At 47.7% G+C, this 13,974-nt stretch overlaps 1 protein-coding gene across 1 annotated transcript in view; it reads left to right on the plus strand.

The window, feature by feature from the left end:
• MYO18B (myosin XVIIIB) overlaps positions 1 to 13,974 on the plus strand; it is a 228,518-nt gene that overhangs the window by 57,115 nt on the left and 157,429 nt on the right. The window contains exons 15-18 of the mRNA XM_006904961.1: positions 2,678 to 2,758; positions 4,774 to 4,921; positions 10,372 to 10,531; positions 13,404 to 13,587. Of these exons, the coding sequence (XP_006905023.1) occupies positions 2,678 to 2,758; positions 4,774 to 4,921; positions 10,372 to 10,531; positions 13,404 to 13,587 (573 nt within the window). The remainder of the gene's footprint in view (positions 1 to 2,677; positions 2,759 to 4,773; positions 4,922 to 10,371; positions 10,532 to 13,403; positions 13,588 to 13,974) is intronic.

A 13,974-nucleotide genomic window follows, 5' to 3' on the forward strand; every position in this document is an offset into this window, starting at 1 on the left:
CATCAATCAGAAGCGTGCAGCTCATTGAATTTCTCCAAACGAACAAATTCATGCATTTACCACCCAGGTGAAAAGTAGAACATTGCCAGTACTCCAGGTATTTGCACCCTCCTTCCTCCTTGAAGAGGACCCCTTTGACTCCAGCAAGTGCTAATGACAAAATATTAGAAATGACCAAATCATTTTTCAATATATAATGGGTATTGACATTATAGTCATTTCTTTGGTTGCAGTCCTGCACAACAGTAAACATGAATACATCATCATGGGTAAATCTCAAAGAAATGACATTGATGGGACTTGGGGTTTGACTCTAACTCTGTCACTTATTAGCTGTTCGGCTTTAGGAAAGTCACTCACCCTCTCTGATCCTTGATTTCTTCACATGTAAAATAGAAGTAGTAATACTCATACCTCAGTTGCCATTCACTACAATAATGCTACCTAATAAACTACTCCAAACACAGCAGCTTTAAAAATAGTATTTTGTTATTACTTATCAATCTCTGAGTTGCCTGGACAGTTCTTTTGATCTTGGCTGGGAGAGCGCTTGTGCCTGTGGTCAGATGCGGGTTAGGTAGGTGGCTCTGATGGTCTTGGCTGGCTCTTTCAAGTGTCTGGGGGGTCAGCTGGCTGTGAGCTGATCCAGGCAGGCTATGGCTGGGATGACTCACCTGCACTCCAGGAATGTCCATTTCTCCAGCAGGTTAGCCCAGGCTGTTCTCATGGCCCTGGCAGGGTTCCAAGAGAGCTAGCGGAAGTGTGAAGGGCCCCTTGAGACCTAGACTTGGAACTGGCAGTGTCACTTCTGCTGTATTCGGTTGATCACAGCAAGTCCAGGGCTGAACTCTGACTCAAGGGATGGGGAAATAGGTCCTACTTCTCTATGGGAGAAACTGCAATATCTCTGTGCAAAGAGTGTGGATACAGGGATGGGGAGAGACTGGGGTTTATTTTTATAATAATTTTTTACCACACTTCCTGAAGTGGCTGTTTTTGAGCATTTAATGACGTTGAATAGAAAGGGCCTCATCTATCAGGTATTCGATATATGGCAGCAGCTATCATTTTTTTCCATAATATTTCACCTATTTCTGATGGTCAAAGTAATGCATTTTTTTTTAATGAAAAAACTGGAAAGTGAATGTAAGTGTGAAGAAGCAGAAAACACAGTCTTCTAATCCCCACCACCCAGAGGCAACCACTGTTACTGCTGTCCGTATTTTACAGCAGTCATTTTTTATATCTCGTCTTCTCTACAGATATTGGATAACTCCTATGTACCCAATTTTGCATCTGCTGTTTTCCTCACAGCATTATGTTATTCACATTTCCTCACTCCATTTACGACTCTTAGTAACCATGCATTTCAGTGGTGAGGTCTGAGTCTCTCTCAACTCTCCTTTCGACATCTGGGTGATTTCCATGATGAAGCTCTTATAAACAACACTGTGATGAACATCTTTGTGCATAGTGTCTAGATCTGGCTATCTGTATATGGCAACAGATATCATCCATAGTTTATGCTTGCTCCCTCTAGCACCCAGACTCACTAGATACTCAGTAAATATTAGAAAAGTTTAGACTGAATTATCAGTTTCTGTTAAAGCTCTCATCATGATTACTGACAACTTTACAGGTTGAACAACCTCAGGATGTTATTAGAATGTTGATCTACAACCTTTCTTCTTATTCAAAGGCTAAAGGGTGATGATAAACAGACGAACAAGCAAACAACTTGATTAAAAAATGGGGAAAGGACTTGAATAGATATTTCTCCAAAAAAGATATACAAATGACCAATAAGCACATGAAAAGATACTCAATGTCACTAATTTAGGGAAATGCAAATCAAAACCATTTGAGATAGTACTTTATACCATTGGAATGGTTGTTATTAAAAAAAACCCAGAAGATAAGAAGTGTAGGTGACGATGTGGAGTAGTTGGAAACCTTATGCATAGCTGGTGGTAGGAATATAAGATGGTGCAGCTGCTATGGAAAACAGGATGGTGTTTTCTCAAAAATTCAGAATAGAATTACTATATTATACAGTAATTCCACTTCTGGGTATCTAACCAAAAGAACAGAAAGCAAGCTCTTCAAGAGCTATTTGTACACCCACGCAACATTATTCACAATAAATCAAAAGGTGCAAGGGACCCAAGTGTACATCAGGGGATGAATGCATAAACAAATATGGTCTATCCATACAATGGAATATTATTCAACTATAAAAAGTAAGTACATTCTCACGCATGCTACAGCATGGATGAACCTTGAAGACATTATGGACGCATGCTACAGCATGGATGAACCTTGAAGACATGCTAAGTGCAATAAGCCAGTCACAAAAGGACAAATATTGTATGAGTCCACTCATGTGAGATACTTACAGATCAAATTCAGAGAGTGAGAAAGTAGATGGTAGCTGTCAGGGGCTTGGGGAGGAGGAAGATGGGGAATTAAGTGTGATTTCTTAATGCCACTGAACTATACTCTTAAAAATGGTTAAAACGGTAAATTTTATGTTATATATATTTTACCACAATTAAAAATAATAATTAAAAAAGTCCAAGGGGTAAGAAAAGTCCTCACTTCTCTTTCCTCCTCCAGAAGTTTTCGACCCTGTTCAGTTCACAGAAAGAACTAACGCTGAATTTCTGTGATTTTCCAGGAAGGTCTTCCTGTGCAGTTTGACCTCCCAGAGCCTTCCCCGGGGACCACGGTGGCCCTCGTGGATCAGAATCCCTCCCAGGTAACAGAGGCCTCAGCAAACCATAAAGCCTTTTTATTGAAATATTAGCAAAATGGAGCCTCCACGCTACTAGCTGTCAATGCTTTCTGCACCTGGAATCACCAAGGGACTGCTAAAAACACTGACATCTGGGATGTACTCTCAAATTCTGTGTCGATTGGTCTGAGATGTGACCTGGGCAATGAATATCCAGATCTCCTTAGGGTGAGAACTACCCTCTGCATTACATTTGAGTCTGTGTCTTAGAATGCACTCACACCCGGGAGCCTGTGGTCCCGAGTTCTCGACCAGTGGCTTCCAGCTGCTCTTGCCTGGAAAGATCGGATGTTGAGATGAAAGTGCTGTGCCCAGCAGAGACGGAGAGAATAGAGCCACTGGGGATGGGATAACCTTGGATCCGGGCCCCTGACCTCCCTTGGAGGCAGACAGACTTTATTTTGGGGGATAGCTGAGTCTTTACTTCACTTTCCCCACCCTGAGAACCCACTTTGCTGACCCGAGACCTGCACCTCTGGTCAACCCCTTCCCAGAACCGCTCAAAAAATTTTACTCGACTTGCAAGGCTTAGGTCCAACCTTGGTGACCTTCGGCATGTCACTTTTCCTCTCCAAGCCTCAGCTTTCTATCCCCTGAGGTTGTCACGAATGTCGATGAGATTTGACATGGAAAGCATCTGGTAGGGTGCTTGGCACATAGTAGGTGACCTGCAGGCCACGTTTCTCCTGCCATTTGATAGCACAGGCTGCCCTTTTCCTCATTTCTTGTCTCCTGTCAGCCAGGGGTGGTTTCTAAGGCTTCTCGTGGCTCACCGTGGGCTATACTTGCCCCTGCAAAGCTCCTTCATCTGTGAGCCCTGCCAGCCATCACCTTCCTATGCATCTTGTTGGCACTTTTCAGGCTGGTTCCCTCTCCCTGTCATGCTTCCTTACCTGTAAGGGGCAGTCCTGAAGAGATGACCCAGGCAGTGTGAGGAGGGAAGAGGCATGATGTCCCCAGATGTTGGGCAGTGGCTAGGAATAGCTGCCTTCTGTGGATGGGCTGCCTGTCAATTTTGACCTCAATAAAGAGGGCCAAGGTGAAGGGTCAAGATGCCTGGGAGCCACTTCCAGTTCTGCCCATGTCTTTCCATGTGACCCTAGACATGTCCCTTTTCTTCTCTGGGCCTCTGAAGAGTATGGACCAATATTCCGAGTTAGGGTGGCCAACTGTTCTTGTTTGCCAGGGGTTTGCTGAAGTCTTCACACTCTGGGAAGCCCCTCAGTCCCTGTCATCTAGGGAAGTTGGTCACTCTACACATTTCCTTCGTAACCACTGAGTGTTATTATTGATTATTCCAACTCATCATGGGCCCGCAGATAAGCCCTTTAACCTCCGGGGCCTTTCCCAGTTTCCCATGTGCAAAATTATAGCGTGGCTTAGATGGTCTTTGAAGCTTGGAGCTGCATTTAAAATTCCATGTCTGTGCTGTTGAACCAAGTTCACCTTCTCCTCTGAAACATTATTCGGGCATTTTTTCTTTCTCTCAAGATTTTAGTTTAAAAAAAGTTCAAAGACCTCTAAGAGGAAGTGATGCTGATGGAATGAGTTCTTTCATGTCTGGCTGTGCACAAATACACACAGCCACCTGTTTGTACCAAGATGTGTGTCATTTACACAGTGCTTTCCCTTGTGAAATCCTTACCCAGCCCTCTGAGGTAGGTATTGCCAGTCTCCATTGCACATAAGAGGAAATGAGACTCAGAGAAGCGCAGTTGCCCAGTCACACAGGAAGTGAGGACAGAGGCAGGATTCAGACCCCTTGGAACTGAGAGGCTGGTCAAGTTTTGCGGTTTCAACCCTGAGAGTCTGGGGTGAGTGGGAATGGGGGGGTGAGTGGGAACATGGATCTGGCCAGTCTGTCTAAGTCCTGATGGCTGGGGCTCAGATCCCCCGCCTTCCATAGGTGGGAAGACAAGCCCAGGACTGTTGTCCGTCGGGGGTCAGAGCCCTTCAGTGTATCCTGGATCTCCCGCCAGGTCCGCTTACCAGCTGGAGGAGGTGCTGAGGACGCTGGGGGCCTTTTCTGGGTTCTGGACGAGGAGGTCCAGGTGGAGGGCTCCAGTGACAGCGTGGTGCTCGAGCGTCTCTGTGCAGCCTTCGAGAAGAAAGGGCCTGGGGCCGAAGGTAGGAGAATGAGGTGGGGAAGGGTGCTGAGTCCAGCCCGAGAGCTGGAATCTGTCCTTGACGAGGCCCACACAGGATGAGATCTGAGTGCAGAAATGTCTGTGTGTGGGCTGGTGTGTGCTTTCATTCATTCATGTGTTCATTCATTCATGTATCCAACAAATGTGTTGAGCAGTTACCATATGCTGAGTGCTATGCTATATAGTGGTAAACCAGCCTCGTGTGACCCACCCGAGGTTGAGGTCACTAAGAGAATGAGGGTTGGCAGAGAAGATGGCCAAGGATTCAGCCCTGGGACATTTCAGTGTCAAGGGGCCAGGGACAAGGCAAGTGACCACAAAAGAGACTGAGGAGGAGTGGCCAGGGAGGTAGGAGGTAATCTAGGAGAATGTGAACTGACCCAATTAAATGCTGCTGAGAGAGCATGTGAGGTGTGACTGAGGAATGGCCATTGATTTGGCCAGGTGGAGGTCATCGGTGACTGAGACGAGTGCAATTTCAATGGTGTGTTCTGGGTGAACGTCTGATGGGAGTGGTTTGTGAAAAACTGGAGAAGAGTTGGAGGAAGACGTATGATAGCTCTCAGTGCTGCTGTCCGCTGGGCTCGGTGAGCAGGAGCCTCTACCCCAGGGGGACCAGCTGAGTCCTCTGTCTGGGACATTCATGGAGCATTGCTGCGCTCATCAGGACAAGATTTTTAAAGCAGCAGCAGCATCTGACGGCTCTGGCAGCTTTCCTTGGACCAAGCCCAGTGCACTAATACCCAAATCACCCCCACTTTCCCACTAGGCATAGGAGAAACAGGGCCTGGGACCTGTGGTGCCTTTAGGGCCTGTGAAATGTTTTCATTTCCGTTAAAAAGCAGAATAGAAAAAAAAAAGAACTCTTAGGTCAAATATAGTGTATGAATATATACGTGTGTGTGTGTGTGCGCGCGCACGCGTAGATATATACACACATACATATATACATACATACATATGATAGGCTGAATTGTATCCCTTCCTCCAAAACTTATATGTTGATGTCCTACCCACCATCACCTCAAAATGTGACTTTATATAGGTCACTATAGAGTGACCTAGCTCCATATAACTCTTTATAGAGTTCACTAAGGTTTACTGAAGTCATGGGAGTGGGTCCTGATTAATATGTCTAGTGTCCTTATAAGAAGAGATTAGGACACAAATACACAGAGGAAAGACACAGGGAGAAGGTGGCTGCCTGCAGGCCAAGGAGAGAGGCCTCAGAGTGAAATCAAACCTGCTGACACCTTGATCTTGGAATTCCAGTCTCCAGGACCGTGAGAATGTAAATTTATGTTGCTTAAGCCATCTAGTTATGGTACTTTGATTATATATACATATAGAAGGGGCCCATGAAAGCAAAAGTGCCGAGAGCCCAGGAGAGTCATATGAAGCTCTGGACTGCCCTGGCCCTGGAGGGGTCCTGGCACTTGACTTGACCCTGGTGATGATCACCTCTGTTCTCTAAAGTATTCCTCTTTGCCAGCCAGTGAACAAGGGCGGAAGGGCAGAGGAAACTGCTATTTGTGGAGCTTTTAGTCTAAGACAGGCATTATGGGTTTCATCACACCCCACCTGCAGGGGGGTAACTGAAGCCTCCGAGAGACGAGGTGCCTTACCATGGCCATGCACGTGCTGATAACAGAGCTAACGTGCTACCCAGGAGGCCTCACTCCAAAGGGAAGCCAGATCCATGGCTTCTCTTCAGGCTATGAAAGTAGCCCTCGTCTCCAGTGAATGACTCTAGGGCCCAAGAATGGAGTTGTGATTTTTTGAAGGGGGAACAGCGGTGAGTGGTAGAGGAGAAAACTCACCCAGATGCAGAGGAAGCCAGGAGGCACAGCTGTTAAAAGCTCACCCAGGCTTCAGTTTCCAGAGACCTGGGTTGGATCCCCGCTCCACTTAATTGTAAAGTGTGTGACTTCCGGGAAATCACCTCCTAGGGGGTTGTTACAAGGACAGATGAGCCCATGTGTGCCAAGAAGCGTTTATACACTCTCCTTCAGTCCTCTGCTCAGAGGGCTCCTCCTCAGAGCCCGTCCTGACCCCTGTCTGAAACTGCTCCCTTTGCAACCAAGCTGTCCCATCATATCTCCCTGGTTATTTCCTTCAGGGCCCGGTTCCAGTTTCTGGAATGTTTGGTTATCTATTTACTTGCTTCTCATTGTCCCCCGACTACCCTGTGAGCCCCCGAAGGTGCAGCATGCACATCCGTCTCTTCTCTGCTGTCCCCCCAGTACCTGGACCATAGCAAAGCCTTTGCGGAATCTGCCATTTCTCCTTCCCCATCCTTGTTCATTCTGTTCCAACCACGCGGCTCTCTCAGCTGCTCCTTCAACACACCAAGCACATCCTCACCTCAGGGTCCCGCAATTGGCAGTTCCTTTTGCCTGGAATGCTCTTCTGACACACTTCAGCATGACTCTCTCCCTTACCTCCTGCGTGTCTCAGGGGCCTGCCCGACCACCTTGTGTAAAATAATAACCCCTCCTCATTCATACCCCTGTCTCCCTTCCCCTGCTTTCCTCTGCTCCATGACAGCCATCACCATGGGACCTCAGGCCTTTGTCCTCATGGGAATGCCAGCTCTGCGATGGCAGGGGCCAGCCTGGTCCCGTCTGTATCTGCAGCACCTAGAGTAGCGCTGACACAGTGAGGAGTGAGATGAATTTGGATACAGAATGGATGAATATGTGAAAACCCAATGATCAGAATCAGATGAAATGGATTTCTCAAATGGAACGTTTTCTGGATTTTAACTTTTGGGCAAAAGAGACAGAAAGAAAGTAGGGTCAGAAGCAGAAAGTGTCTTGTAGGAAGTGGCTGGGACCGGAGGGGATTTGGCTAGATTTGTGGCCCCGTCTCCTTTCCCTGTGAGGCCCGATGCTGCCAATCCCAGACACCTCAGCAGGATGCTGTGAGGTTCTCAAGTTCCCAGAGGAGAGACTGTTATATCCTTTGTCTTGGACCCACTGAAGCAGACACATTAACTCAGACATTTTAGTTAAAAAAATAAAAGAAAGATCTTTTGCCTCTGGGACTTTCTGATTAGTTCTGAGTTAATGAGAACATTCAATCAAGCAGAATATGTGGGGCTTTCTGGCTAACCCAGTGCTCACTAACCATTACCTCTCACCCAAGGTACATTTGCTGGGCAGCGGGCCCAGGATGGGGCTGGGGGCAGCCCTCCCAGAGCCTGCGCACAGTGGACAGTCAGGCAGCAGGCATTCACATCACAGCCAAAGGGGGCGGATGCCCAGGGCAGAGGGTCCAGGAGAAGCTCTTACCCCAGTCTGGGGGGGTTAGGCTCCTGGGAGAGGTGATATCACTGATGCCACATTTTATAGGCATTTCTAGGGGTTCCTGAAAGTGATATACTTGGATGAACGAAACTATGACAGAAACCACTGGGAGAAAGAGGAGAGGGAGGAGAATGAGCAGGTCTGTGTCCTGGAAGCTGTTTTCTAGATGGTTCTTGGGAGACATGGTACCTCCATCGATTGGGCCACGTCCCGGGACAGAGACGGGCTTTGTGGTTGGCAAACCCATGTCCTCACCTTGACTCTACGCCAACTGCTGTGCAACTTTAGTCAAGCCGTCTCAACTCCCTGAACTTCAGTGTCACCTTCTGGAAACCAGCCCAGTGACGCACACATCACGGACCAGAGTGGAGATTGAATGACATCACGTGTGGTAGCATGCTTAGTAGAGACTGCCTGGGGCTTAGCAAATGTGAACATCCTTTTCTCTCTCTTGCCTTGGTCCCCTCCCACTCCCCAGATGCTGCTGGGGTCCTCCCTCATTCAGAGCCCAGCTCTGTGCTGGCTGCTGGACATAACAATGAATGAACATGGGCCCTGCCCTCAAGTTGCTTTCAGTCCATTGCAGGGAAGGATCCGTGCCAATACCTACAGCATTGTCCGGGCAGTGTGGACGTGTGGGCCAGAGCTGGGCATGCACTCTATCATCTTGCTTTTCTCTCCCATTGGAGGGCGACTCCTTGAGGGAGACTGAAAGGTTCTGAAAGGCTCACTAGAGGCTCTCAATGCAATAATACTTTGCTTAACTGAAAGTGTTCCTTGCTGGTGACTTCAATTATCCAGAATGCAGAGGAGACCAGGAAGTGAGCTCAAAGGACCTCCGGCCATCCAAACAGATGGCAGAATCCATGCCCCTTACTCATCAGCTGCCTATAGACTCTCAGACTGCATTTATTTTGTACAGAATTCCAAGAACACTGCAGTGTAGAGGTAGCTAGTCAGGATTTGGAGGAGGGACTCAAAGACCCTAGTACCTACACGTTGGTATGTTGACAATGGCAAGATATGTTGGTATGTTGACAATAGCAAGACTGGAAAATGTGGAAAGATCATTCAGAGTAGATACAAACACCAAAACTAGGCTACCATTCTTGATAATAATTGTCCTGGAGCCATTACTCAACCTGAGGGTGTCGCTGCGATTAGAGTGATATGATTCATGACCAGTAGTTCATTCATTCATGTATTCATTCATTCCACAAGCACTTCCAGACTCTATTCTTGTGCCAGGCATGAAGCTGACCACTGGGCGTGTGGAGACAAACCCGTAGTAACTCCAGAGCATCAGCAGAAGTTTCCATGCAGGAAACATCAGTGACACCCACTACTGCTCACTGAGTGACTACTATGTGCCAGGCATGCCACTAAAATATTTTATATACATTATCCCCTTTGAGCCTTATGCCACCCTGGGCGGTATGTATTATTTAATCTATATTTTACGGAAGATAAGACTGAAGCTAAGAGATTTAAGTGTCTTGGCCCATGTCACATAGTAATCAGTAGAGTCAGGATTTGCACTCAGGTCTTCTCTAACTCCAAACCTGTTTGTTTCTCTCACTCAGTCCTTTACAACCAAGTGTCTGCCAGCATCTCCCAAGAGTAGGCTGTGCATTTATTTGGTTGATGGTATTTAAGACGATTTTAGGTGTCACGCAAATAAATTTTTTCAAAATGTTTAATAATTATGTACCTATTTCCATGAATATTAGAAAATAAATACAGCTTGCACACCGAACCTACAATATAATGTTTCTTTATAAATGGATTTACTTGTAAACATGTGAGTCGAGTTAAGAAAAACATTAGTAACAGCTCAGATGATACATGAGTATGGTTAAAAAAAAAAAAATCATGAAGACTGTATACACTAATGATGTTTGGGGAAAACAGATATCTTGGAATAAAGAAAGCACGGAGAAATAGAATCCACGTTGGAAATAATGCATGCGAATGCACAAAGCAGGAGAAGTGTGGGTCCCCAGAACTGTCAGCTTTAGCTACCCGGAAATATTAAAATGGAAAAAGTGTGTTCTTGGTGAGGCCAAGCGATTGCAGAGTGTCCCCGCTAGGCCCCCAACTCATGTGCTGTGTCTGCTTTCAGGGGCCTCTGCCCTTCGACAGTGTGAGCAGCCCCTCCAGTGCGAGATTTCCCACCAGAGGGGACAGGACCCTGTGCGCTATGACCTCACAGGCTGGCTCCACAAGGCCAAGCCCAACCTTTCAGCCCGGGACGCCCCCCAGATCCTGCAGCAGTCAAAAAGGTGGGTCTGGCCGGGGCTGGGGACAGCCTGGGGACATTCAGGGCACCGAGGTTCCTTCCCCCACTGAGACCATGCGGTCGCAATAACACAGTGAGTGAGGGCCGGTTTAGGAACCTGTTCCTAATGACACAAAGAACTGTAACTCAAACTGAAGCAGTGCAATGTCTCCCTGGGGCCAGCGTGAGTTCAGCCGAGGAGAAGAGCTGTCTTCTGGAAAGGTGGAACGAAAGCTCAAAAGCTGTGACTTGTTATTTTGGCTTTTTGCCTTTCTTCGGCTTTTATTAAGTATCTGAGAGATGATGTGACTGGAACAACTTTTATGGGCATCCTAGAACGAGGGGATCATAAAACCGAAGTGATGATGTTTTGTAGCATTAAAAAAAAAAGCTCACAGCATTCCCTGACTGCTCTTTTCAGAAGTGCTGGCAGAGAGCTGGCAACAATAGCTGCCTTTGGTTCAAAGAGTTACTGGGAAGTGTGTGTGTGTGTGTGTGTTTGCGCGCGCGCACGCGTCTGTGCGTGCACACACACAAATATGCATGGTGATCCTTCCAAGTTCAATGCTGGAATCCTGCAGGGGCAGAGCTTGGAGACAAGAAGAGAAGCTGAGACCACTGGGGAGGTGCTAGGGGCATGAGTGTGGGGAAGGAATATTTAGTGATCACTCACTATGTGCCTGGCATCATGTAACTGCTTTATAAGTATCTTATGAATCTTTCCAGTAACATGGTATCCTTAGCCCCATTTTACAGATGATAAAACCGAGGCCTAGGAGGTAAAGTGGCTTGCTTTTGATCACACAGCAAAATAGTGGCAGAGCCCAGATACAACTTGGCTAAGTGATCCTTGGAGAAGCTCTCAGGACATATGGTCAGAGTTGCTTGGAAACCTATATGCAGCAGGGCTTATGGCCATACAGTTTTGGAAAAGAGATCAAGTCAGGGGATGAGGCAAAAGGAAGTTTAACGAGCACACAGAGGACTGCAAGAGGAAAGCCAGGGGACCTGGGTCAAGTCTGAGCCTGCCGCTTGTCACCTGGGTGACTGTGGGCAGTTTCCCTCCCTGTTCTTTTATTTTTGCTTCTTTCATCATAAAATAAGGGTTTGTTGGACGAGGCTATAAGATCTGGTGGATACTGCAAAGCTTTGGAGTCAGGCAAATGTTTAAATTCTGATTTCGCCTCTTTTCAAGCTGCATGACCTGGGCCTTGGTTTCATAATCTGGGAGGCGACAGTGACGATGTCATGCCGAACGTGTCTGAGGGAAGATGGCCTGTTGAAGGAGCCTTGTTCATAGTGGGCCCTCAACACACGTCTTGGGGCCTTGTGAATTTCCTTTCTTCTCTAGGATCCTGTGGCTCAAGCTGGGTGAGGGGTATAGAGTTAGGAAAGGAGAAGGTGAACCTTTGTTGACCAAATGGCCCGGTGAGCAAGGGACATTCTGGGAAGAACAAATAGCGTGTGCAAAGTCGCGGCTTGCAGGGGCGAAAGAGCGTGGCAGGTTTGGGAGAAAATCCCACTAGAGTGTCTCGTATGTTTGCGAGTCAAACATTGGTGATTTTCTGAGAGCAAACAGTGCTTTTTCTTAGTGCGTTGTTCTGCAACCAAGTGCACCGGATTTACCAGATTGCTTGGTTAGCATTCTGATTCCTGGGCCCTGCCCTGTCTCTCTGGAGGAGGGCCGTGGAGACTTGCTTTGCTACCAAGACTCCAGGAGGATCTTAGGCATTCTCAAGTCTTGGTCAAACCCTTTTGCTTTGTCTATCAGGAGTTGAGGCTCAAACAGGACATGCAAGTCATCCAATGTCACACAGTAAATTGAAGACCTGAGGTCAGGTCTCCCAGTCCCACTGATGGGACACTTCATGTATAGGGGTCAGAACTGTGGTCACGATCTCCTTTCCCTGTACCAGGAGTTGGTGCCCACATTCCCCTGCCCTTTCCTCTCAGGGCTCCTGCCCGTAGGGGGCACTCCCAGCACCCCCCCAAGATTTTTATTTCAATGCAAATGTATTCAAGCCTTTGTTCATCTTTGTGCTGGGCCACGCATTTAACCACTTGAAACACTTTTGGGTCATTTGAGACTCATTTCCTTAATAATTTGGAGAGTTGGGTTAGGCACAGAGGGAGGTAGATAAGGCATCTTGAGGGCTGGGGCTGGAGGTGTGAACTGGACTTGCAGGGAGTGATGGAAGATGTCTGTATGCAGGTGGTGAGGCAGGTGGGACCCTGGAGGCACAAGGCCTTCTCTAGTTCCCAGCCCCAACATAGGGCACAGCAAAGTTTGCCTAGCCTTCTGAATCCTCTTTTGCCCAAGAAAGCAGGCAGGTCAGCTGAGTCTTATCAGAACAGACACTTAAGGGGCCCTGGCCCTTGCCCACTATCCTCAGAACCTGTGCATTACACAAACGCCGGGGAAAGGCACTACCTACCCACTCAACATCAGGCTAGGCATTTCATTGACAGGTCCAGAAACTGCATGTTCAGCCTGTAAGTCATTCATTCTTGCATGAAACATAGAGTAGGCACCTATTATGTAGTGAACCCATTCTAGGGATAATGGAGATAATTTCTCCCTCTAAGAAAGTTCAGGCTTAATAGAATTCCTATGGGTATGTAAATGACAAGAATATTTAATAGAAGGAGAGATGCTCTAAGTAAGAGCAGGTGGGGAGAGAGGCATGGAGGGGTGAGATGGCATTTGTCATGAAGCAAAGGCTCTTATGGCAAGAAAGGACTGGGAATGAAGGGGTAGCAGTTTGAGTGTATGCTTCAAGGGGATGATTCAGGAAACAGATCAGTAGGAAGCAATGTGGATCTATTTCCCACGAGCCCCCTAAAGCCCCTATCTCTCCCCCGTTCCTACCTGCTAGGGAGGAGCTGCGGAGCCTGTTCCAGGCCCGGGCCAAGCTGCCCCCCGTGTGCCGGGCTGTGGCGGGGCTGGAGGGCACCTCCCAGCAGGCCCTGCAGAGGAACTGTGCTGTCAGGAGGGCCTTTGCCAGTGGCTTTGCCGCGTCGAAGAGGAAAGCCCCATGCTCCCAGATCAAGCTACAGATGGTGAGTGGGTTGCCTGTCCGCATGGAGTCGTGGCCTTCACTGCTACATAGCCCTCCCCCCTTCCACCATCTACCCTCCCCAGTAGGCCTGGAGGCACAGGCATCACCCCACACTGCACAGAGGAGGAAACCGAGACTCAGAATAGCAAAGAAACCTGGACACGGTCACACTGCTGGAAAGTGATTGGTCCAAGCCAGAGGCCAACACGTTGACTACTTTGTATTGACTTGAGCAGCTTCAGGAAGTTGCAGGAACCACAGTTGTCCTCTCGACCAAAGTGATAGATGTCACAGCCAAACCAGGCCTGTCCGTCTTCCTCACCGCCAGCCTCTCCATGGGGGAAGGCAGCAGGCTGCAACACTGGAAGTAACTATGTGACCTGGACAT

This window comes from Pteropus alecto, unplaced genomic scaffold (assembly GCF_000325575.1).
Source record: "Pteropus alecto unplaced genomic scaffold, ASM32557v1 scaffold190, whole genome shotgun sequence".
Classification (NCBI taxonomy): Eukaryota; Metazoa; Chordata; class Mammalia; order Chiroptera; family Pteropodidae; genus Pteropus; species Pteropus alecto.